The sequence below is a fragment of the Idiotropiscis lumnitzeri genome, chromosome 11, assembly GCF_059441095.1.
Source record: "Idiotropiscis lumnitzeri isolate Australia: NSW breed Sydney's pygmy pipehorse chromosome 11, RoL_Ilum_1.0, whole genome shotgun sequence".
Taxonomy (NCBI): domain Eukaryota; kingdom Metazoa; phylum Chordata; class Actinopteri; order Syngnathiformes; family Syngnathidae; genus Idiotropiscis; species Idiotropiscis lumnitzeri.
The window spans coordinates 17,652,303-17,680,076 of NC_142401.1; the positions used below are offsets into that span (position 1 = coordinate 17,652,303).

The 27,774-nt window shown below is 39.4% G+C and overlaps 1 protein-coding gene across 1 annotated transcript in view; it reads right to left on the reverse strand.

Annotated features, from left to right (window-relative positions):
- Positions 1-27,774, reverse strand: part of tafa3a (TAFA chemokine like family member 3a) — a 95,907-nt gene that overhangs the window by 37,347 nt on the left and 30,786 nt on the right. The window contains exon 3 of the mRNA XM_088309005.1: positions 3,701-3,813. Within this exon, the coding sequence (XP_088165131.1) occupies positions 3,701-3,812 (112 nt within the window). The 5' untranslated portion in view covers position 3,813. The remainder of the gene's footprint in view (positions 1-3,700; positions 3,814-27,774) is intronic.

The following is a 27,774-nucleotide window of genomic DNA, read 5'->3' on the forward strand; positions in this document are numbered from 1 at the left end:
TTAATTTTTTTCAAGTTCGGCGGGCCGCATGTGGCCCCCGGGCCTTAATTTGCCCACACCTGCTGTAAAGTAACCCGTGATTCCAATAACGCTTTAAAAGGTAGCATGTTACTTAAAATTTGCCAATGTTGAAGTAAATAATAATCAAACCTGTTAATTTAATTTCTGGGATAGTCAGACTACAGCAACATTTCAAATACTGCGGTAATTACAATGTTTGATACTATGCCTTCTGATTTAATTTTTTCCAAAGCACTGCCCATTTACTCACTTAACAAATGCAATTCATGGGCAGCAAGAGGCAGCAATGAGAAAGAATTGACAAGAGTTACGTAATGAAGAATAATAAAATACTGAAAAATACCTGATCCCTAAAATTATAGTACTCAAAGTCACTAAACAAATAACTGTGCTTATAGGACACGTACAGAAGGGAAACTGTTTATTTACAGCTTGAATAAGGTGAAAAGCTTTGTTGGAGGATTCAAATTCACATTGTTGTCTGAGGGAGTGACTAAGTTAAATGCCGTCAATTAACCTTTTAAAAGCCGAATCTTGGCAGTATTCAGGTTTTGAAAAGCCATGTAAATGCGCAATAAACTGAATATGCCCTTTTTCGGGTTTTCAAAATTCCCTATACGGTACCTGGGTTACTCCTTTTCTCGGCCAAATATGTGCGCATTTATACGCCGATTGGAATGACCCGATCGCAAAGGACACCCTGCATGCTTACCCGCAAGGAATCTTGGTATTTGTAGTACAGGAAGTGCTTGTTTGTGCGTTTTTTGGCATGCGGAAATACACAAGTAGTGATTAACGAAATGTGGCGAAAGATAGATTAAGTATGGCACCATACTTCATGAGCAAGGAAGAATTAGGGGAGGAAGCGGGAGAAAGAGCGGAGATGATGTATAATTGCGTCATGACATCCGAGTGTCGCCGTTTCAATCGGGTTATGTGGGGGGTAACAGCATCCGCTCAAGCCATGCAAACGGATTATTCCGAATGACTCAGAAATTGGAATTTTGATCTTAACCCGAAAGTAAACATAGTCAGTGACATCATCCTTTTAAGCGCACGGTCTAGTCACATGTTCATAAACAGCAATGGAGGAAAGAGTCAGAGAGATTGGTGTTTTCAAGATGGAAATACAGTCCCTATTTTCAGCTAAAAAGAAAAATGTTTCGGTTTATTGCACACTGCGTGTTGCTACTGGGGTTTTTTAGCTTCAAAGACAGAAAGACTGAAAAATAAAAAAACATGGATCTCAGCGCAGTAAGCACTCAAACTTAAAGAGAGTCACTTTCACAATTTACATGAAATGTTGAGTTTTGCCTTTCAAATATTAATAGTTGATTATGGCAAATAAAAAAGAAAGCCTCTAATTTCAATTTTTATTTATGAAGTGAAGCTAGAAAGACTCTCTTTATATTTTTTAATTAAAAGTGAAAATTAATTTTTAAAAAAATAATTCTTAAATTAAAATAAGCATGGAAAGTCAAAATGGTGTCTTTTTTATTTTAACAAAAAAATTCCCAATTTCACGGTTAAAAATGCACTTCCAATGAACTTGCAAAACGTGATGTCATGTTTATGTTCTGCAGTGTTGTCGGTATCTGGTCAATGTAACTATTAAAGTAACTTGTAATCTAACTTGTAATCAAGTAGTCAGTAAAGTGATTTTTTTAAAGCAAGTAATCAGTAAAATAACTAAGTTACTTTCTTAAGGTAACTGTGACAACACAGAAAGTGAATTCAGATATTTGCTTCTCTACATGATACATATTTGAAGATCCTTGCAGTGAACGTGAGCCAAGACCGACAACTATGTAGTACTTAATTGTAGAGAAACGGGGCTCTATTTTCATGACCGGCACACAGCAGGCGGGGTAAGCGATGTGATAACCAAAAACCTCTCCTTCTCATCTCTTTCCTGTGTCTTTAGGAGTCTTTATTGTAAAAGTATTGTTTATTGCCAGTTTATCCCTTTCAATAATACTTTATATTCTGTTCATGTTTTCATTAAATTATAGTTATTTGCTGTAAAATGCATTTTCTAAATATTTTTGGGTTTGTTGAATTCATGCAATTTTCGATGAGCAATGTTGCTTTCGTTTTCATGCAATTACCTTTTAGCCCGTCATTTTGGCACAAATTCATCACAAAAGCGGAGGGTCCAGTATATGTGGTCAAGTGTTGATAAAACTGCCACAAAATTTGCAGGAATACGCCTAAAAAGTCACACTAAATTTCACGGTTGTACAATCTTCATGCATGATGACCACAAATCTTGTAAAACGTACCAAATGCATGTTGAAGGTCACAGCCCAAATTCGACCCCCCAATCACAGTACAAATTTTGACAATTAAGTGCAGCAAAACTCTCAAAAAGTTTGAGCTCAGTTAGGGAACTGCGTCCTTCGGAATACAGACGCTTTCGCAAACCATATGCAATCTCATTATCTGGAAGGGACTACAGCCAAATCTGTTTATTCCGCTTCCATTGCTTTCATCAGTTGCCTATCTGAGACACACACGCACACACACACACATGCACACACACACACGTTCGCCCCAGGTGCAGCCTCTTCGGTCATGGATGCACGTTTTTTGATGGTCAGTCCAATCAAAGTGTTTGGCTGGTGGGGGTTTGGATTTCAGTGACCGACTGCGGCGCCGATTGTCGTGTGGCGGAAATGAGGCTCATTATTTCAATGTGTAGTCACACTTTGTGCCCTCCCGCCCGAGGACCAGGCCATCTATCCATTAAAGGAAATCACTTTGAAAGGGCTTGTCCTTCTTTGTACACACTCAGACAAACGCGCAACAACACACACAATGATGAATGGTCACCATTACTGTATTGGTACGCACAAACTTTTTGACTGCTGAGCTGTTTAATGTGCACTAACACTACTTTGGGGTGAGCGTACAAACCCCAAAAGTGGGCCTGCATGAGAATGGAACATTTTAATGACTTATAGCAAGGCTATTATTAAATATCAATGTGTAGTCGTCAGAAATGGTCGTCATGTGGGAATCAGCTTTTTGACAGAGTCATTTGCTGACCTTAAAGTAGAGGTTTTCTAACTTGTAAGGTATAACCATTACAAGGGAACAAAAAAAAAATAACATGACTGGCGCAGACCACAAAATGTTACAGGAATGAAAAAGAGATGCCTATTTTTTAGGAAAAAGATGTTGCAAAAAGAAATTAGTAATTTTTTAGAGAAACAACACCTGCTGTAATATAGTATTTAATAAAGTTGTATTTGAAAAAAAAAAAAAAGAAATTTCAAGAAAAATCATTCATACTATCATTTTTTTTAAGAGTCATATTTTATTAAGTGAATAACAAACAAGACTTCAGCCTTGTAAGATTTAGTCCTTTGTTCCAGAAAAGACGTCTTTATTCTATGACAAAAATAGTACAATAGTCTTTAAAGATTTGTGGAATAGGAGGATTTTATTCGTTTTTTAATATGACTCTTGCTTTTTGACATATATTAAAAATGCAGAGATGCCGAATTCTTTCCATTCCGTATAACAAAATAGAAATTATATATTAAAAAATATTGAACAAAAAAAAGAAAAAGAAAAAGAAAATCAGCAAATAAATTGGTACCTGTGAATATGCAACGCCAGTAGCTGTAATATCACCATTCACTCTGTAGGTAAATCTTATCATGCAGGGACATACCGATGTGGCTCCGATGCGATGACGCGCTGCTCAGTTGTCCCCAAAGAGACAGCATGCAGACAATCAGCAGCAGAACCTTTCTGCACATTCCCCGCAGGTCCCGCACTCTCATTCTGTGACGAAAAAGGAAACTGGTCAGTAATGGTCAACTATTCGCCGCACACTGTTTGCTTGTGGACACGAACAAGTATATAGAAGGCATCAGCTGGAGTCTTTTTGTATCAACAATTCAAGAAACAATCATACAATGCTTTGATTTACTGTTCACAAACAAATACAAACAGCCCAAAGTCAAACTAAAAAAGAAAATTCTTGCTTATTTTCTCGGCGTCACGGCCAACAATGAGGCACTCTAAAGTGGTCACGCCAGCAGACAATCCAAAGGGAAGATTGATATTTGTGCTGGCCAATTGAGCTGAAATCATTGATGCAAATAATGGTATTTACATTTTTAGATAGTGGGTGAATCTCTGAATTCACTTTAAGGAGGCTTTAAATACCACCAACTCGATCTATCAGTTTGTATCATTTTTATATTTATTTAAATTAAGCTGCACACTCATTCCAACGAGGGTATTTTGATGAATGTATGTCACAGATACGTTAGTAAAACACCTGGGAGCTTTTTTTAAATTGTGTGTGTGGGGGGGGGGATAATAGATATTATGCCTCCTTGAACATTTTGCTTTCTATTCTGTCAGAAGGTGATACTGAAGGGTGATGCCGCGGTCCTCAAAAGATGCTTTATTATGCCGGCACTAGGAGGTCTTCAAGTATTCTCACTCGTCTTTGGTCGGCAGCGCTCTCCACCTCCAAGTGAGAGCCCCGTGGAGAACTCAACACAAGCGGTCCAATCAGTGGTTTATCTCACTGCCAGCACCACTGCCCTGTTGGACTCTCGCTCTCTCTCATGTGAGAATCAAATCACAGCTCTGACTTTGAACTGTGTTCCAGTGCTGCAACTCAAATTAGTCAATGCATGTTTTTTTTTTTTCACAGAAAGAGATTAACTGCCTGCTTCCCTTGCAAGCACTGGCAAATGAGGGGATGGTATTTTATTTATTTATTTATTTTATTTTGCCGTGACTGCCTTTGTACTGACTGCCAGAGGCTCTTCGTTGGAGTCAGATGAGAGAGTTGATGCATTTTATAGAGGGAGTTACGATCACAGAGTGTGGAACACGACTACTGAATTCCTGAGGGAATAAGTTGGAGATTTTGGGAGCTTTAGGTTTACGCTCGTTCCACTTGTGATATTAAAAGTCAAAACATGTCCTGTAATTTATACAATTTCTTGTAAAACACTGTCAAATCTGTTCTGATTGGGTTATTATTTCCGAGACCTGTTTGTAGATGTTGGGAGCTGATGGAAAATAAGGACGACAACGACAACGAAACCGTGCGAACACCAGTTTTGCATGGACTGAAATTCTTTAGTCGTTGGCGAGGTGCAAAAAAAAATCAAATAAAGAGTTGACACCTAGAAAACTGTGTTTAGCAAGCTAGCTCATCGCTTGAAAATTTTCCAACGGGCCATGCAATTCAATTGTGTTAAATATAAATTGAACGCCTGTTGTAAAACAGTTAATAGTATTGTTCTAATAAGCTGTCATTGTCTCGCCCTGGTATTTGTTAATTAGAAAATAAAAACTGAAAATTTAAAAAACAAAAAGAAAACATTTAATTCAGTAGAATGACATCAACACCTATCAACGATAAAGCTTGCATGGGCGTGCCGCAAGTCTTTAAGTTCAACCATGAGGTCGGTGGGTTGGGGGGAAAAAATCCCTCGTGCATCTCTGGTTGTAACTCTTTAAGAGACAAATATTTGAACACAAATGGTGGAGCAACACATGAAGACAGCCAATTGTAAAATTCTCACAAATGCATATTTAACCTTTGCAACAACAACAAAAAGACTATTATTGAAGCTTATTGAGGGATCTTACTCTTCTCCTTGTGCAATTCAGTCTTTGTCTTGCCAAGGTAACACCAAAAGGACTAGCACAATGCCCACTGAATTTAAGTAAAAGAGAAAAGTCAAACTGCCCAGTTCTTAATATCGCAATTTCTTATAAATCTTAATATTAGAGAGTGCTATTTTTCATATTTAAAAAACATATTACATTATTCTTTCGAGTAGGCCAGAAAAGATTAATGTGTTTCTATTTATTTCAATTTATTTAACTTGCACAATTGGATTCATTTCTACTAGCCGTCCATTTGTTTATTAACACTTGACAAAAGCCAACCATTGCGAAATTAAAACTGCCATGCATATTTTTAGTTTAAACCCAAATTAGATTTAAATCCATGTTGAACGCGGTTGTGTTCAGGTGGCCCGATGGAGGACGCTTATCAGAGAAACGATTTCGGCTGACGGATGAGGCGCAGAGACCAGGTGGCTCATCACAAAAATCCTAAACTCATTTAATAATACTTTTCCGCCATCCTGTGTGCAGTTTGTCATCTCCTCAATTAATTAAGCCAGAGTTTGATCCAATTACACTTCAGCAGTCAGTTTATATAAAAGTCACAATGTTGTAGCCTTTATGAAAACTCTCAGTGACAATTTGTTCAACAAAACAAAAAGTGGGAGCCACACAATTTCTTCATAATTTGGTACGCAGCAACCTGAGCAGCGTCTGACTGACACATATAAAAAGAAGGGCCAGACTCACAGATTAATTTGTTTATTTTTAGAAATCGCACTATAAAAAGAAGGAAATAGGCCAATATAAAACGAAATATTTGTATATATTTTTTAAAACAGAATTCTGGCGGCTTGCTCAGCTCCAGGCTCATGTTCCGGTGATGCGGTTTGCAAGCCAAAATGCTTCCCACTAAGTAGGAAGCATACAATTGTCCAAACCACAAGTGTTGCAGTTACGATTGCAATCAGGCAAACAGTACTGCTTCCCACCACTCGCTCTTCATACATTACACGACTTTACAAGCTTTAGGTCAATGATGTGAAGCTGATGTGATATGAATTTAAAAAAAAGCACAATTAGCTGTGGTTTTATGATCCGTACCGAGGCTTTATAGTAGCTACTCGGTAATTGTGCTTCCAATTCACAATCTCTTTTTATTTTCAATTCATGCTTTGTAAATGTGTGCTTTATGTCGCCTGTTGTGCCTCCTAACGCATTTTATGTCTTGTAAAAAAAAACAAAAAAAAAAAAAAAAACACTTGCCTGCCTTGTTATGTGCAAGCGCTCTATTTTTATTTATTTATAATTCTTTCACTTAATCCACTTTGTTTTTTTGGGATAACGAGCTGGCGCTGAATGCCTTGCTGGAATGTTGTTGTCGGAGGCGGAAAAGCGTGTGGTTTGATCCTGACCTATTTTTGTTATAAGCACAATAACATAACATGGTTATTTATTATGAGGCTCATTCTAGCCAGAGGTGGCAAAAGTATTCATACATTCTACTTAAGTACGTAAAAAATGTAACTGGTAAAAAGTAGAAGTACTAATTGATTCAACTCCTTTGCTGAGCATTGGCTTCAATATTTGTGCGATGAAAACAGATCTCCATCCTTTTATGTGAATTATGAACTGATCTGATCGACAAAAATGCCTTGACGAACGGTTAACAACTGAAAAAATATATAACTTAGATTAGACAATATTCTGAAAACGAAAAGCTTGTTGTTTTAGGCCTGATCTAAAGACAATGACGACAGCAGTGAGACGCACGTGCTTGCGACACACCGGAACATGAAATGTCGCCCAAAGTACACGGGCCAGTGCCAGGGAAAGCGTTTCCAGATGATATGGAGCTTGAGGTTGGTTGTGGCCACGGGGCGAAAAAAAAAAAAAAACACTTTTGTTTACGACTCATCTAAACGTCGTCGCACGACTATGCTGCGGAGACGTCCGGAAGATGACACGCGGCAAAGCCGCGGGCCAAGTCGTTCTGCCTTGGTGCTGACAGCCCGTAACGCCGTCACGCAAAATGTGTGACATCACAGACAAATCACTGACTGAGTTGATGGGGCCTTAAGATGCAGTGTCTCTCATGGCCATCAGGAAATATAATATATATATATATATATATATATATATATATATATATATATATATATATATATATATATGTGACGTAGACAATTGAGGTTTGGTTTGGGACAAGTGTGTTGAGCTGGTGTGTTCATTTACATGTGTGAGTGCCAAAGAAAAAAAAATTGCTGCTGAAATGGGATGGAATGAAACCCTGGTTAAATAAGCAAGCGATACAACATCCTGTTAATGCGTCTGTGATTCACCACTGCATCTGAAGACACTGGACTGAGAGGTGCATTACAATTATTGTTTGGAGCTGAGGACAGTGACAAGCCATGAAAAAGGTAACAGTGCGCAAGGCTCACGTACTTATTTCAAAGTCTAAAAGAGGTGACGGGCGGCCGGCGATCTCAAAGCTCATATGGACACATAAAAACACCAAAAAGTTGTATGAGGAGTCCATTTGCAAAGTTGACTGAATTCCTTAATTGTTAGACTTGGTAACACGGGATGGAGAAGAATACAATTCAAAGAAAGAAAACTCAGGACTGAAGTGACATTTAGTTTTATGTTAAATTAATATCCTAGTGAAAGTACTCTTTTTATTCTTTACTTTTTTCACACTGAAATGGTAAACATATTTTGTTAAACTGGATTTCCAATGGAATTATTTAAAACGCTGTCATATTTAAGTCAGACTTCAAACGACAGCTACTATTGTGTTTTTTTTTCGTTTTCTTTTCTTTTGTTGTCTGAGCATACAGAGGAGGCATAAATTAGGGCGCACAACATATTGAAAATAATGAAAATGGGACATTCAGCATGCAAAAGATATGGAATAAATTCATAAAGCATTTTATTCTTGAATTTATCAATCTCATGTTGATCAATCAGATATAACCTTAAATGTGCATTGCAATCTTGGGGCATAATTAAGACTAAATAACTCAATAGGATGATAATATATTTATATTTTTCTGCATAAAACGTGTATATTTCCTTCATTAATGAACAGCAATGTCATTTCTTTAGGTGCATCTTCAATTGATTAATAATATCAAATATTGCAATATGCAACACCCATATGGCATAGTGCATGCTTTCCCAATATTGTGCAGCCCTACTTTTAAAATTATTTGAGTTCGAATGTATGGCATCTTTGAGTATCATTTCAGCAACTCGAGGCCGGGCCGAGTGTCCTCGTTTTTGCAAAATCAAAGGATGGTCAACCTAATTTTGAGTCAACCACATGCTATCGATGTTGTATCTTGGGGATGGGAAAAACCTAAAGACCTGTAGGTTGATAAAGTTGAATAAGGCTAATATGAGCTGGAAAGTGTACTTTATTTTGTGTGCTTACATGCGACACTCAGGTACTCAATTCGGTTCACTGACCCGGAGGTTAACTCTTGACGGCCTATAAAATCAATTTGCCATCCGCCTTGAAAGCCTTTTTTAACATCATAAGGAGTGTTTGCCTTGCCTGAGGGATGTACTGCAATTTTGTGTGAGTGCCCGTGCATGTGCCTGCGTGCGTGTGTGTGCGTACATGTGTTTGTAAATGTGTGTGTATCATAAAAACTTCCAATTCATTACATACCAGCGCAAAAAAGCCGCTTGGCACTCTTTCAGTTGCTCCACCCAGCACATTGAATTCCTCTGCAGTTATACAAGATTCGTAATAAAACAAAACTAAACTGTACAGTGTAATTATAAGTGAAATCTATTGTGTCATGTGGAATTTGTGTTAATTGGGGTTGCTTTATCCTTGCTTTACCCAATATCACAGTGGTGCCCTTGTCTTACAAGTGACCCAATTTAGGAGTTTTCAAGATACGAGCATCATTCATGTTTTGTTTTTTTTATTTAATTTTGACTTAAAATGAAAAAAATTGAGAAACAGGCAATGTGTACAAATGTGACGTGGAATCTGTTTGTTGGAGCCGAGAGGTTGGATGTGCTCCCCTTCTACTTTCAATTGAACTATGGGAGGAAGGGGCACGATTTTAAAACAAAAAAGTACAAATATTTTTTGCACCTTTTTGGTATATTTTTTTTTTTTTTTTTTGCTGTGTTTTATTTATTTATGTTGCTGTGATTACATTTGTTTTCTTAAATTATTATGACTACTGTGTAGCATTGACTAATCTCGCGGTAAATACAGCTTTGTTCCTGCAAGCTAGATGTCACCTTACTTTGCTTTTGATTTTTTATAGACAGGACCTTTAGTTTGTACAAAGCCCACTATCATGATTTCCAGTCGAGAGGAACACAAACTGATGTCCGCGCAGAAGTGCATGAAGCTGTTCCTCTATGTTGCATTACCTTTTGATTTGTGTGTTTTCCTTTTTTGTATCTAGAGTACTAAAAAAAGACAAAAAAATACATTTGTGATACGAGTGCTGTATGATGGCATTGAAGTCAAGTAGCGGTTTAGCAGATCATCAAGGCTTCAGGCTATTTATTGACATTTCTAGTTGATGTTAACTTTCATGATGTTAACTATCATACTATACATGAAAATAAGAAAATTACACTTTGCGAATTCAAAACAAGATTATTGATGTTTATTATGCCACATTACCGGTGTGCATTTCTCTCCTACACCCTAAATAGTTATAATTTCATCATGAAAATTGCTGTACATATGGACTGGAAGCTGATCTTGACGCTGGTTTACTTATTTTTCCTGATTAGAACAAATGGCACTTGGAGGTGTCATTTAGGCAGAAGGTCGACGCCCACTCACGTTTTTTTTATTTATTTATTTATTTTAGTTTTTTGTTTTTTAATTAAAGCAAATAGCAAGTACTGATTTTTGATAGTATTCTTATATGAGTCACCCCAAGAAAAGTAAATTACTGGTCCAACAATTCCAAAAAACACTAATCAATCTATCTATATATATATATATATATATATATAAATTGTAATTGTTATCATTATTGATTATTGAACTTTGATTAATTGCACAGCCCTAGCGCTTTTTTCCTAATGCTGTTCCGAGGAATGGGCTGCTGTCCGGAAGGGACCAACACAGGTGGTTGTGCTGGCCGGAAATTAAAAAAAATATATATTTATCTATATTTCTTTATTCATCTACTGAGACCATTATTTTTTAATCTTTCCCAAAGTGACTTTAAAGAACTTTATTATTATAATTCTCACATATGCCCTTTTGGTGGGCTTCCGCATACTTGGAAAAACTAACCAGTTTTGACACCCCAAACCTCATCGCATTGAATAGTAACTTTTTAAGCCTTAAAACAGCTCTCTGGTTTTCATGTTGGTTACAGCCTGAATATTTGTCAGTTTCAGCAGAAATGTGTATCTTGGTATATATGATAGATTTTAATCTAATAATCTAATGGCACCTAATCTAAAATCTCCTAACTCAGTGAGTCACACTGCGTGGGAAGTTTGGAAAAAAATAGCCCCTAATACCAGTTTGTCAGATCGACCTGAAATTGGGTGAACGTATCTATCACAGCAAGATGTACAATAAAAACTCACCTGGACCCAAGCCTGAAATAGAAAAAGTAAACAGGCATTTTGATTTTTGAAAAAAAAAAAAAAAGGGCATTCTGAGTGCATTCCATGGTTTGTACTTTGTTCAAAGTCCTACTGGGGAGTTTACCCAAATGAGCCCCAATTGAAAGCAAGTATCCTAAACAGAGAGGCGCCGCTAAATTACCGAGATATTTTGCCTACTCTATCTAATGTGTGCAGAGCGAAAGAATGGTGTTTAATGATCTTTGTGAGCATTTGCTGTGAAAAAGCATGAAAATAATCAAGTATGTTAGAAATCATTCTATGATGAAACAACCCATTTATTTCATAGTTTGAAAGAGAAATCCATTTCCAGCAATGACCGAATTAAATCAGTTTGGTTATTAGTTCTTTCAATTTTCACTAGGCAATCAAAAATTGACTGAGTGTAAAACAAAAAATAATCAGTCACTTTCGCAGTTTTTATTGCCAATTGAGACTAGAAAAAATATATGACACAGGGACTCTAATTCACCAGTATGAATCGTATACTCCAAAGGAAAATGCTGTCGTTCCAGCAGGTTCCATGTTCGAAAATGAGGTCTGCCATGCTGCCTGCACACAGAGGCCGCCCCGCACGCCCACCACTTTCACTGCTCCCCTCTTGCGATGATGTATTGGGACAGCTTTCTGATCCATGCTGTGTTGTACCGTGTGTCCGGTGGCGTGGACCATGCTGAGGGGTCAGCGTGTGACTCAAACAGACCTTACTGCGCAGCCACGGAGGAAAGGAGATTTAAAAAAAAAAAAAAACATGGGGACGGAAACAGAAAGAGGAGCTCGCCAAGTGTGTCGAAGCACTCCAGCGACAGCAACAAAAAAAAATGACCTCTGCCTCCCCACTTCCCCAGGGGTTTGAGCTTCCAACAGGTCTGAGCCTAATATTGGCTCGTGGAGCTAAATGCTCCGGCTTTTCTGCTCAGTCACATCCAAAGAAGCACCGTATCAAGCCAGTCCACCAGGGGAGTGCAAGCGCGAAGACCCTAACACCTCCTCCAGAGCCCTGTACTCCTGCCTACTTACATTCAGTGCAGCCGCAAACGCAATGGGAGGCAGCAAGTTACATGGCTTGGGATTTTGGCCATTTCCTGAACCAGAAATGTTTCTAGTCCCATTACGCCTAACTGTAATGTTTCAATGCTTCGATGCAATAAATGTAGTCAGGTCCGACTGAAGTTACGTCACTAATAATTTTTTGTATCGTTCAAACATATTTTGCAAATATAATTTAAAAACCCACCTTAATAACCCATTCTAAATGTAAATATTGTATTTGTGTTGCATACATATACAGTTTGTGCCTTTTAGTGGAGGGGCCTGCTGTGCTGGTTTATGATGATGGCAAGTCTGCGTGTGAGAGCCTGGACGTGAGCCGCGGCGGACAACAGCTTGTGTATGAGTGTGTTTGTTGTGCTGTGCATCAATGAATGTGGCGCAACTTCCTCACATGTGAGGGTATTACAGTAAAAAAAAAAAAAGTAAAAAATTCAAATCCACACTAGAGCGGAAACACAAACGACATGTGAATAAATACATTAATGCTATTTTTAGAATACAATCACACTTGACTGTGCAGTACAACAAAACGAGGTTAGCAGCTCTGTTAGATGCATAAATTATGATTATATCAATGGGGGGTATCATACCAAGAGCTGTTCCAAATATCATCCCTGAGTGTACTGACAGAGATCCAATATATTAGAAACAGCCACACTACAAAAGGAAGAGGAATGGACGTCGTTGGAAAGTTGCACGGATCAAACACCTGTTGTGAATTTTTCCATTTCTCTTCCTGTTAGAGAACAGCAAGCTGTGCAGCAAGTGCTGAAATACTAAACTGTTGGACATTTAAAGGTTTACAAAAGGTCAAATGAAGTGCAAGGTTAAAGTGCATTTTAAGTTCATCTGGAAATTTTACCCTCAAACTCATTATCCTTAAGCGCTTATCACACTGTGCTTAGCAGCGTGCCATCGACAAAGCCATACATCCGGTATGTGGAGAGGGTCGGGCATTGCCGGGGAGTGCGTCACATCTGGAAATACATCTGCCGCGATGGCAAGACGCCATCCATCCATCCATTATCTAAGCCGCTTCTCCTCACAGGGGTTGCGGCCGTGCTGGAGCATAACCCAGCTGTCTTCGGGCAGTAGGCGGGGGGACACCCTGAACTAGTTGCCAGCCAATCACAAGGCACACAAAGACAAACAACCATCCACGGTCATACTCACACCTAGAGACAATTTTGAGAGTTAAATCCACCTGCCGTGCATGTTTTGGGGATGTGGGAGGAAACCAAGAACATGCAAACTCCACACAGGAAGCCGGAACCGAAACCGAATCCTTCCTCTTCCTCACAAGTCGGCCAAGGTGCCTCCCTTTGGAGAGGAATATGGCAGAGTCATTCAGTGCTATTTTGGCGGACTTAATCACCGGTAACGTCATGAGGATAATGGAGCCTTAATATATGCGGTGTCTCTGTGTCATGAATTTTGGGACAAACGAGAGATGATGACATGTTTAAGAAGCCAGGTGACCCTGCTTGGCCTGAAATTAACCTTGAGTCGGTCTTGATGGAAATGGAGCTCACAAATGTGTTTAAAATTTCCCACTGAGCCAGGTAAGTAAAGTAAGCACCATTCCCTCGTCCTCTTTCTTGCGATGAGCAAAGACAGGGCTTGCTTTTGCAAGAATTAAATATACGTCCCGTCGAAGTGCGGTCTATTTTGCACCTTAACTCGCAGCAATATTCTGCTACGTCGACACTTCCAAATATGGGCAAGCTGGCAACCGGAGCACCCTCGTCCTTCTTCACCGCCACACACTCCTTTCCGACTGAGTGAGTACAGTGCGAAAAGGTCTTTAACCTTTTGTGAGTAGTGTAAATCTACTTTCACAGCGTCAGTTGAAACATTACGATAGCCTCCTTCATGGTCGTCATAAATGCGCGTAGTAAAGTCAGAAAAAGTTAAATGCATGCCGTTTGTCGGCTTTGCGGCAGAATGAATGTCTGTCTCGATGACGTTGTTCACACTGCAGCTCAATTTCTCTTTGTCTGACTGACAACTAGTCAAGGTTGCAGTCAGCCTTTCGCCCAAAGCCACCAGGGACAGGATTCAGTTATCGCAACCCTCAACGCGATATAGAAAATGGAGAGATGGCCAAACATGCAGTTAAAAGTTTTAGGAGGATGTCTTTGTTTTCCAGTTTCTCATTTTCTATGCACGTCCAACAGCTTTGTAATTGCATACAAACCCGCTGCCAAGTCAGCCATATGCCACATTGTTAATTAGGCGGCAAATTACACACACTATTCCATTTTTTTTTTTTTTTTCACAAATTCTGTGTGCTGCCCCTGCTGGGCTGTGTGATGCTCATCTGTTCCTCGCCGTTCTCGATTTTCCCACGACGGGCTGTCGCATGAAGTGAAATTCGTCCCCCGTCTCTTTCTCTGTTCTCTTGTCTGCAGCTGTCTTGCAGGATTGCACGGGATTTGGCGGTACAAAAACACGCTCGGGGTGGAAATTCCATCACTTTATGGAAATGGTCGCTCCCTCGGAGCATTCATCCGGGGATTTAAGCGACACGCTTTGCTGATCACGCTGTCATTCCAATCCGACTGGAAATCGCTCCTCGCTGAAATCTTTTTAGGATGCGCTGCCTTTTGAAGTGTGTGTGTGTGTTTTGCACTTGTCATTGTTGAAATTGTTACATATCATAGCTATTGTCCGCATTGAAGGAGAGACCACACGGGAAAGGCACCTGAGCTACATGATATGGACAAAAGGGATTGGGACAGCTAAAGCATTACATCATGGGAAACCACTTTACCAATCCCTCTTGCTTCAAAGACTAGCAAAGATTTTTGCGATGTACCATTTGAAAAGACAGGCAGCACGATGCTTTAGTGGTTAGCACGACTGCATGACTATGATTGGTTGTTTGTGTATATGTGGCCCCCAAAATCACAACACCATTTCTTCTTGCGTCTTTTCTTAAAAAAAATAAATAAAAAAATATTTTTTTAAAATCCTTATAAAAACGCCATTGATTCACGTCATGATGCTTTTCCATGCTATTGTATTTTTTTTCGAACATATGAAATGAATGTAAAATGAAAATTTTTTTTTCAAAGTACAAGAAAGGCAACCACACCCACAACAAAAAAAAAACAATCAAACACACAAACAGAAATACGTAATCATCACATGAGCGCTACGAGTGAAAGAGAGAGTGGTTGACCCATTGATAGTACTTTAGACATACATGTTCGAAAGGGAGTAGGAAAGTATTAACTTTAATGAGTCATGTTGATTGGCTGGGAGTTGGCTGAATTCCATCCCATATTTAACTGTTGGCAAGACAGAAACCATAAGGGTTAAGAAGGCTTTCATCGTCACTGAAGTGCGTTAGCATATTCTTCACTCGTTATTTATGATGTTGTGTTTGCTTTGGATTCATTTGCGTGTTAAAGATAAAACAGATTCAGCAATTTTGTCTCACTATTTGGCCCCGCAGCAGTCGCCTTTTTCCAAAAAAAAAGAAAAAAAGAAAAGAAAACAAAAGGCACTTTTGGCCCATACGTGTTGCTTGCCACCACTCATTTGAATGCCTATTCCAAGGCGTGAAAAGCATCTGACATCAACCGGAGGCCCAAGTCAGCCATAAGCCGTAATAAGATCAAAGTAATGCTAAGTGGATCTTCAAGCTTTATTACCACGTTTTCATCCGACAATGTGTCTGCTGGAGCAGAAAATTATTAGGCCGCTTTAAAGCAATGGAAGTCACCGGAGAATAAACAGTGTTTCACTCGGGTCCTCACGCTGGCACAATTAAGCTGCTGCTGACTGACGGAGCAGATAAGACACATGGAACTCATCTATGCCGACTGATGGCTGCGCCAACACTGGCAAAGCGACTCAAGTTAAGGCCAGCCCTCCATTATTTGAGTACTTTTAATGACTTTAATTAAAACCTGAACTTCAACGATCTACCGTTGCTCCTGTCTTGTGTTTGAGATTACGACAGCATTAACATGAACAGCTCTGATAAAACTGCTACCATGTTTGCACCCATGACACTAAAGCAGAGTGCTCAGTGTGGTGAGCATAGGTGGGCTCACTCTAGTGGTCGCAAAAGAATAACTAAACTACCCTTAACGTCAAACTGTATTGCTACAGTGACAAATTTAACTTGTAGGTCTAGGTATTGTTCTATCAATCTGGACTAAGATAGACCTGTCCTAAACTAAAGGTGCTTTTCCAATACATACAACTTCTAATAGTCTGTGCAATCCATTAGGTCTAATATTAGCTCAGTCTTATCAATTATCACCTTTTTATCATTTTGTAATCAACAGTGCAGGCTAGCGATGCAGCTAAAAGAGTTCAATATTGCAACTAAAAGGCGATATTAATGAGTGAATAATTCAAGTGTTACTAATTACAGAGCCATATATAATGGCTGATGGTGTGTGTGTGTGTGGGTGTGGGTGTGTGTGTGTGTTGTTGATTTATATAGCAGCCCCAGAAAATAATTACAGCTAACAACTCGGTTTGAGACATTAAAATATGCAAAGAGAAACAGCGTGTGGCGCACGACACCGCCGGCAGATGTGATTAATGACGGTGTCACCTGCAAAAGAAAGGCAGCTTCTGTTTGCACGTCGCCTTTGTGACAAGTTGGGCAGACACAAACCAAACGCAAGTTTAAACACAGGCTGTCAACACACAAGCAGTACTGTTTTAATTAGTGTTTTATTTCAAATTGTTGAGGTCATTTTTGAAAAATATAACTTGTTAGGAACACTCAGCGTAAGCCCTTGAGTGTGTCCTGTCCTTTTTTTTTTTTTTTTTTTTTTACCGTGTGGTACATTTCTATTCTGAGAGGTTATAATGAATAACAGACTAGAGGTACGATCACATTAATATAGGACTCGTACATTTCACAAATGTGAGACTGCGTGCACCATTGATGAATCGTTTTATTAAGTGGCTTATTTGTTATGGTTCTGTTTACTTTGATTGTGCAAGATGCTAGTTAGCATGAATAACAAAGAAAGAAGCGTGGTCGCTTTAAGTATTGTATTTTAAGTATTGTACTTGCATTTTGTATATTTCTATTGTTCAAGTGGTGGTGAAATAACAGGCGAGAGGAGTCATTTCGTTGATGCAAGGAGCTTTACTTAATCAAAAGACACATACACTGTTCAACGGCAGGTTTGTGCATGACTGATCTCAGCTGATTTTTTGGACCGTGGATTATTTCTCATTGTTTCGCTTATTTCGATTGTGCATGATGATGGTTATCATGAATAACTACGGAGAGTGGTCATTTCACTAAACATGACGCGCATATTGCCACTAATGTACCAGTGCTGAGCATGTCATTAACTTTTTTTTTTTGTGGATTATTTCTTGTTATATCTATTTTTATTGAACAAGGTGGTGGTTATCCTGAATAACAAGCCAGTATTGGGATTTGTTTATTTGCAGATAATTGCTTGTAGTTTTGTGTATTTCTACTGTAAAACGTCACAGTTATCATTAAAAACATGCAAGGAACAATCACATTGCCATAACTGTGTCTTTTGTTCAAATTCAGAGGCATATTTAACTGTAGAGTTCACAGTTTACTTGCAATATCATCTCTCATTATCTGAGTAAAGGGTGCTTTCGTTAATCTAATTTAGTGTTTTTCTTTTTGCAAATCTTCTGCCGTGCTTATTCATTACAACCGCCGTCGCTGCCATTTTTAGCTGCTTTGATGACAGTTTATGGTAAGCAGGTGTTTAAAACACACACACACACACACACAATAATCACTCTGTTTCTGCAGTGCATGCAGCAACTCTGTAACACACACACCCACACGCACACACACAGTTTGCTTCAGATGTGGTGGAACAAAGTCTTTGCCCGACCCAAATCCAGCACAGACACAAATGCAATAATAACACCATTTGCATAAAGTGAGCGACTGTGAGCAGTGTCGAAGCTGTCGTCTCAAGTCTTAAATAGGTCAGTTTTAAACTTGTGAGCGCTAGTCAAAATAAGATTGGGAATAAAGTAGAAGACGGAAAAACAAGAAAGTTGAAAAGCTCCCTTTTTTTCCTTCTCCAAGGTAGGAATTATTGTCTGTTTTATGAGCTTCAACAAGCCTGCCACACCAGACAGATACATATTCTGTGCCTCAGCTCTATTCGGCATTGCAATGACAGTTAAAAGTCCAAAATAAGACACCTATATCTCATTGAAACGATTGCTGGCCATAACCCAACACGTCTGAGCCAAATGCACCACTTGGTTCCCTCTTTCTGCGAAAAATTTCAAAGTATTCTTTTGTCACGTCACACGTGGCATATCCCTGCATGGAGGATGATTAGACTCGTTGTTGATAATTTTACAAGCAAGGGCAGGCAGTTTGTGTAATCTCACCCCTCCATAGCTGCGGCGCCCAGTGGGATGATTTCCGATCAGAATACAATGATTCAGTGGGTTTTATGACCGCTGTTTGCATATTTATGAATGAAATACGTTAATAATACACGTTTAGACCAGGGTCCATAATTTGGTGGACTGGCGTCCGTGCGTTTGGCATTAAAATAAAACTCCATTTTTGTGCCAGCGCAAGTCTAGTCTAGTCTCTGTTTGGAAGGTGTTGTCTTGTCGCTGACTCATCTAACGATTTGGTCAGAGAAAATACGGCGGAGTAAAATGGGGGCACATCGTCATTTTTGTGCCGGGGCAATGGTCTTGTTCAGCGTGTTTGTGAATTTGGTAGACGCGCTATGCCACATTGGGAGCTCCTGAAACGCCGTTTGCAATTTGATGATGACAATTAGAAATTTTAGACTAGTAAAAGGAGGTCTATTGTGCAGCACCGGTGGTGTAGCACGATTTTGGCGTATTTCATCGAGATGCAGGCAGACAAATTCCATGCACAGCAAATGTGCGTATCATTGTTGAAATCAATTCACTGAAAGAATTATAATCATTATCGTGATCTTAAAAATAATTTTTATAGCACATCCCTCACTATTGGGGGTGGAGAGCGGAGCGGGGGTCTGGGGAAGCATCACACATTGATGCACGTTCGTGCAGGTGCTTGGCAGTCTCCAATTGCTCATGCCAAACACGCCGATGACCTCATCCGCAAGGGGCGAGCTTGCAGTTTACCTGTTAACAGTGTTGGGGGTGATGCGTTACAAAAGTAACACAGTACAGTAATATATTAACACTTGGGTAGTGACAAAGTAATATAACTAGTTACTCTCAATTTTTTTAAATGATATTATAACAGTTACTCAGTCTGGTAACGCATTATAAATTTACAACTGTGACACGACTTCAATCATGAACGTAAGTCCTTCCTCCACTCTTACTGGGTCAGCTATGAAAGAAGCTACCCTCACAATCGGGTTTCTTTGACAAAGAAGAAGCAGATTGTTTGAACGCACTTTACAGAATTTTGTTGGTATTTACACAATGAGCACTCTTCACAATGGCTGAGAAGTTATTGGCTGCTACACCAAACACAGTCATGGTTTCATAAAATACAATACAAAACACATACTCAAAATACATAAGTAAAAAGAAGAATTTTGTGCCATCAATTGCAGAATATAAAACAGTGGTCATTCTCGTTGGCCGTTCGCAATAAAAATGCAAATTGTCTGCCTCAAAGCCGAAGACGCGCGGTGACCGATGATGTCATGTTATGGCACCTCAAATCGGACAAACTACAATACGCACCATCAATGAAAGTCTGATGCGCTCATTTATTATTTTTGTGAAATGACCTCAAACCTCCATTGAGTAAAAAGAATTACAGCTAACTGAACTTTGAATTACTTTATATATTCATGAAAAAGAAAAAATAACTGTCATCAGGTCAGTTTTGACTTTATCAATACATACAATGTTTTTGCTTTTATTACACATGCCTTTTCAATCTATCTATCCGTTTTGCTAAAATTATCAATTATATGTCATCCAGCAAGGGCGGCACAATGCAGAGGTCCTGGGTTTGATTCCAGCTCTGGCCTTCCGGTTTGCATGTTCTCCCTCCTTAAACTGGAGTAACTGAATTTCTCTACAAAGATATTAAAAGGAATTTATTACTTTCATATGCATGTAACATGTAACATGTAATATATTACAATTTGGAAGTAACTTGCCCAACAATGCCAATGTCATGTACAGACTGCAACAAGTGCATTTCTGTTTCCGCAAGGTGAAGCACAGTGTACTAGGGCACTCTGAGAGCCCTGATTTTAATGCAATTAATGGATGCCCCCACGATTGGCCGAGAAAACATTTGTTCCATCCCACCATGGGGCACACCGTCAGTTATGTCCAATTGCACCTGTACTAAGTCAGTCAAAATAAACATAACTGCACCCATGTGCACAGTTAGAATGCACTTTGTTCTAGACTTGCGCTGGGAATGAAAATAGGCCCCAGCTGTTTGTGAAATATGTAAATTGCTCACGAAATTTCCAAAAGTTATTGATTAGCAAAACTACACCTCAAAGAAAAAAGTTATGTCAAACTTTGAAATTACGGGCCCTCTTTTCATGCCTAACGCAAGTCTAGCACAAGGAACAGTCTAAACGCGCGCATCCGTGGAGTTTTCTTCTTTTAGGATTTTCCTTGACTCACACATTCAGGGCATTTGCACCGTTGTCGGATGGAACGGAACCAACTCCCGGCCAATTGAAGCCGTTCCCCTCATTCTCTGAAAAATGGGGTCATTCGAAGCGTACACAGTGCATGACAGAAACTGACTCGCTGGGATCGGCGCGTGCAATGTGTGTTGTACAGATTAATTGCAAGATCTCCTCCTGCGGTTGATGTAGTCAGCCATCCATGTGACGTGGCCAAATGGAGACCGCCTTGCAGCCCTCATCGGGGGTGCTAGTAAAACAATTTTAAGATGATTACGATAACTACTTGTTCAATTGAATAAAATTGAGTCTACTTTTGGTCAACAAATTGCGATTTGCACCGGGGGTGTGCAATACAATATGTCACAATGTCTATCAAGGCATAGTGCGATCTGCTAAATCTGCCCCCCCAAAAAATGTGAATTTTTAGTAGTAGTAACAGAAACAAAATACACACAGTTTAGATTTCCTTAACAGCTTCAGATATGTTAATGTTTCGCTCCAAGCAAATTAGGCGGTCACTGTTTTTAATCTAGTAGTTTGACATATTTATATTTTGCATTACATAATGTTGTTACATGTTCTTATTGCCATTTAATAGGAAACATTTTTACTAAAAATTTGATTATTTCAAATGTTACCCCAATCATGGAATCATTTTATTATCATTTACCATTTAAAGTACAGCTGCCGCCATCACAAATTTAGAAATCTACAGCAACTGACCCAGGCACTCACGAATCAAAAATAGGAGACATAGAAGGCGTAAGCCACCTCACTGCCTGGGCATGATCACTGATTTCAAATAATGTGTCTCGCTTCTCTTTGCTTATTTACAATTTTGGTGGGATTTGGGGCTGCTAAAAGTTTAAGTGCAGACAGAGACAGCAAGGAGTGGGGGTGGGCACTTTCTGTGGATGTGGGTCCACCATCCCCGAGCCCAGTCACATACCTCTGGAAAAGTGCAAGTTTTTATCACATGCATTATTTACAGCAAAGCGAGGTAGGGTTCCCACGTTCAGCAGAAGCAGCTTTGCATGCATTCATAAATAATAAACGCATGAAGCGCTCGCATAAAGACGCGCAGCGTGAGAGAGAACGAGCGATGGGGAGCACACTGTTCGTGCATGTGAGTCACCCAGGAAGAACTAAATGTCACATGACATAACAGACATGAAAAAAATCAACAACAAGGGAGAGTGAACCACAAAAGCAAGCCCATTCTTGTACGTAGCCATAAGTCCAATGGCGCATGCCATACATCATGCTGCATGTTGGCATCCGGCTTTTAAACATGTAGTTAGAAACACACATACCAATTTTTAACATCTTAATCCAATGAAATAATTTCGTGGAACCCACACATGAGAGATAAAATGTAAAATCTTGTCAAACCTAGTTTGTGGTACACTAGAGATGACCCGCACAGTATTCCAAGTACATATTGATATCTGGACCGACAATCGTAAATCTCATTTCCTAACCAGATGTCGGTCGTAGTACCAAGACTGACCTGTGAGTGGCAGCATGGTGCCACAGGGCATGCGGAATAATAGTAGAGTAGAAGAAATGGAAAAGCTAGTTTAACTAGTTTATCATATTGACCACATTGTTTTGGCAAATTCTTCTACTTGTAATTTTTAGCATGGAGGCTATCCCTCTTAACACACCCCATACCCCGGGAAAATCCATCCATCCTGGGAAAATCCATCCATCCATCAATCCATTATCTAAGCCTCTTCCCCTCACAAGGGTCGCGGGGATGCTGGATCCTATCCCAGCCACCTTCGGACTGTAGGCGGGGTACACCCTGAACTGGTTGCCAGCCAATTGCAGGGCACACAAAGATGAAAAACAGATCAGAAAAATCCCTCAGAATAATATTTAAGCTATCCGATAAGCGGACTTTTGCCACTCTTGATTCAAAAGGAGTAAAACTGTTCATATTAGGCCTGAGTGTTGGTGTGTGTGTACCCCCCACCGCCTTCATAAAAAGATATCCACAGCCAGTTGCTACTATCTGAGGTGTCCGATAACTGTCGTAACTTCAGCGTCCTATTTGGCTATCATTCCATTTCGCTTCATGTGACCAGGCATCCTGGTTTAACCGGTACAGTCCCGCATTTGTGCCTTGTGTCCCGAGACCCGGCAGATTTCAACGACCCCATTCTTTTGTCTCACTTTTACGCAAGGTCCCGTTCCTGCAGGCTCACTGGAACCAACTTGTGATCTGATTGGCTATTGCAACTGTCTAGCAAGTCTAAAAGCCCGTTAACTCACACAGCACAGAAGCCAGCACAGAAGAATCTGAAGGCCTCGGGCAAATTGTACGTGCCACTAGGATTATGAAATCTGCCTAGCAACACAACATATATGAATTCTGATTGGATAATAAATTTAAATGAAACCTTATCATGAATATGGGCCTCACCCCCTGCCAGATTGACGAGCAATTAATTTGTTATAAGTAGTTACTGGTGGGAACTATTTGATTTGGAATGAAATTGCGCAATGTACGATTGTCGGTTCCGATCATTTTCCAAGCAGATTTGGGAAGAAAAACCCTTCACTACAGAAAAATTGCTCACGATAATATTTTTGAGGCATACAATAATTTATGACGGATTAAGAAAATGCTTACATTAAGCTTGATTGGTTGGCCTTCATGTATGTGTAGCCTGTGAAAGATGGTGGCAGGAATTCTATAGAGGCCCGTAGGTTTAAAAGACATTAAAGAACCTATGGAACAGGATTAGAAGTCAACTCGCTGAACCCTTGTCCAATTTTCAAAAGGTTTGCGTTCATTGCCGCAAAGAGAGGAGTTAATGAAGGCCCCGGGAGGGCAGCACACCCGTAATTGGATGTCCAAGTTAGTTGGCCGAGCTAATTGTCAGAGTAACTTAAAAATTTAGTTGGTGATCTTTGACTCTCGCCGTGACAAATCTATTCGGTCAAGCACGAAATGATAGCAATTAACCCCAAAACTCCATGCATGCTTTGAAGAGATCTAGAGAGCTGGAAACACATGAACAAACATCAATAGCGTAGCCTAGAACAGAGGTCACCAACTACGGCTCTTGAGGCGTCGCCCTCCTCCATCAAAATTGAGGCTTTTGAAGAGCTTGATGATGAGCTGATCATTTGAATTAGGTGTATTGGAGCAAACGTCAAAAACATATAGGATAGGGGCGCTCGAAAACCTGACCTAGAGTACCAACCCAAATCATGGTCCTTAACGGGTACTCTTGATTTTCATTTGTCACTGTAGTTTTACGCTAAATATAAAGTATCTGGCAACATAAGGCTCTGAATCGTTATGGGCTCAATTCTTAGGAGTCAAATTGACCTGATTTCTGTCCTTATTTACAGGCTTATTTTTATTTTCTTTCTTTAATGGAATTATATTAAGCGGAGTTTATATATTTTTTGACCATCAAACTGAAATTAGTTATCATTTCCTTTTGTTATCCATTTATTTTGGAAATTAGGAAATTAGTATTGAAATACGCCTTCTTCTAATGAGGAATGTGGCCACGCCCCCCTCCGCTCTCTCCATGTCTCGGTGGAAGTCACGAAAGGGAGCGATTACGAACTCTCCATTGGAAATAATTGTACTTAAATCACTTAAATCAATCTGACTTTTAGGGGGGAGCATATTAGTACGAATGCAAACCTATTATTTAAGTGCCAATTTAATGTCAATCAACTTTCCCTTCAATTATCTTTCTCTTTATAACCATATTTTAAAATGACTAGTTTTTAAAAGTTTAAAAATGCGGCAAGTTACATTACATTGTCACCCAACATTTGAACTAAAGAAACATGCATAAAAGGGTTAGACTGAAACCATTAATGCAGATGTGTTTTGTTGTTGTTAACACACTGCATGAGGTTTTCCTCTTTCTTTGCCAGTCGCATCTGCAGTGTAGACCGCAGTGTCTTGGCAGACCGACGTGCATTGTGCAAGCCAAAAAGAATCTATTTCCCCTCAAACAGAAGCCAGTTGAAATTTTTGGACGGCCTTGTTTAATTTCCCTTTCAGAGGCTACGTCAAAATATTTTGTTATGCGCCACTCATCTGTGTATTTTCAGCAGGGAGTCTTGTGTTTGTGCTTTTTTTTCAGGGATGGCTCCTACCTTTTTATGCAAGCTCGTTTAACAACTAAATGAGATGGAAGAGTGATGTGGAACAGGGCCCACTGTTTATTTGCTTCACCTGTATTGAGCTGTAGTATTCTTAAGAATAACTAAAATCGTGCTATTATTTTTAAGTCAGAATATGTTGGTTAAACAGCGGCCCTCATTTGAAACATTAGCCTCTGACACCAGTTTCACCAATCGACACAAAATTGCGTGCTCATAACAAGAATAAAAACGTCTCAAGAACTAATGTCCGGAAGAGAACAGCAAGTCAGATATTTGGTTTTGAAGCAGCCGTTTTGGATGACCAAGTACCACCCCTGAAGAGTTGAAAAAAATGACCCGACACCTATGACACGTAATTAGCGTGTCATGCGTAGTATGTCAGGATTAAAAAAAAAGAAAAATCTCATATTTATGCACGAAATTGAACCGGAAAGCAACCAACTGTGTGAGTTGCAGTGATGATGCAGCTGTGGAATATTTCACCTATTGACAAGAAATTGTGTGGCTATACGTATCATGAAATGATCGGTTAGAGAGTTTTTTTTCTGCATTTCTGCGTTATGATGTAATATTAAATGTTGATTAATGTTGTTATCAGTGACAGTAAAGGTGCACTGAAATAATTCTCTTTTTTTTCAAGCTCGATAGAAACCCTTAAGATTGATCTTTAAAGACGTTGGACCCTTTTTTGTTTATTTTCTGGAATGCTTTTGTTTCATGTCAAGCACTTACAATTGTGTTGTACGTGAAATGTGTTTCACAAATAAACTTGCCTTTCCTTGTTTTTTCTTTATGTTTCTGTCAAGCACCTGCGTGTGTTTTGACCGCCCTAATTTAAATGGAAATGTGGGGAGGCTCGCTTCGATTGGCCTATAGTCGTTGTTCCTTCCCACAAAAGCGCAAATGTGGCATACATTCATATTCAATATTATTGTATTTGGAATTGTATTGTTTCCATAGATATTTTGTTTTGATTACTAATGCAAGCCATGTTAAGATGGTGATAGTTTCATGTTATTGCTTATTTGTACATTAGTTGCAATGACTAACTCTGACCACTAGAGGACAGCGTTCGCTGCTTGCGTGTGTGTCAAAAGGGGACCAGCGCATTCTAGAGCGAAGAAGAGCAACACGTAAGCTGGGAACAGCAGTACAGAGCAAACGTTGTTTATAAATGTTAATATTTTGTGTTTCAGCAACCCAAAATAAAACCCTTCAAAAATTAAATGTGGAGCAACAGATTGATGAGGACAAGTCATTCTGCACCCCGCTAAACAAACACACCGTTGCACCTAAATCTACCTCAGCAAAGTATAGCAAAATACTAAAAGAAAGAACCATGTGCACAGTTCGACCGTGCTTTGCATTAGTCTCTAATCCAGGAAGTAGGAGAATTTTCCCAGATTTACACATTTTAGTTGATGATGAGCATTAACATTTAAACTCATTACATAACACATGTGTGGAGAGCCTCATGACTGGGTTTGACTTGGCCCAAATGACAAAATTTGCCCCTGACACAAACACCCACTTTTGTTTTATCTTCCAATCACTTGCGTTTTGGCTTCGCTTTGCCTCGCCCGTCGCCACTTGTCACCTGGAAAATATCTCAATAGCCACTGAACCTTCTGCGCTACCTTATCTCGCACTCACGAGGAGGAGGAGGGGGGGGGGTTTCTGGGAGTGGGGTTGATTAATTCATCACTGTGAGTTGTTTTTAATTACACTGTCAGGCGATCTGTTAATGGACAGTAAAATCCATGACTTCATTCGATATATACACCGCATATAGGTATGCATAGCGTATATAAGTGAGGCTTCTTGCATGCAAGCCAATGATTGTGCATCTCCGGTGGCAAAGGTGAGACAGGATTACGGATATATGAAACTACTAGCAGGCTACTGGGGGTGGGGTGTGACACTTAATTAATCTGCCGCTTGCTCATTTATCACCTGACAACTCTTCTAATCAGATGTCACTTGACACCGCTTCAGTTAAGGACTTGAACAGATCATTGACAAAATGCACTATTTCAAGAACGACTCCACTGAACGCCCTGAAGGTTATCTGCGCTAAGCACCAAACGCACAAGCCGAGTGGTTATTCTGCTTTCACAAATAGCGGCCAGGGGCGTTTGTTTTCTTAACTGTCGATGAGGGGAGGCGTTTATGGGGGTTGTTTTTAACACACTCCTGCAATAATAAACAATATTACTGATGCAGTAAAGCCCTCTCCATTGCGAAGGGTTACTTTCTATTCTTCCAATCGTATGCTTTAAACTCTTTTATTGGCACTCCCAGTTCAAGTTAACTGTTTAACTCAACATAAAACAAAGAATACACATTGTGCTTTTAAAACAATCACATCCCTACCAATCTCGCAATGCATAATGTCATAGATGGGCTAATAAATAGCAGCTAAAATGCTGTGTTAATAACACTTTAAGCAACAGATATTTGAACAAAAATGGTGAAACAACACATGTAGACTATTACACATTAATTACTGCAGCCTTACTGAGTCACATATTTATGACACTTTACTTTGTTAGAGATATCAGTTCTTTGAGTTAAGAATTTGGTCATGGAACGAATGACACCCAGTTAAGGTACCTTCAATTATGGTCAAGTGAAACTGGGGTCTTGGGTTTATGACTTCATATAATTTTCAATGTTCCTCTTTTGTGTGAACGCGAATTTGGAG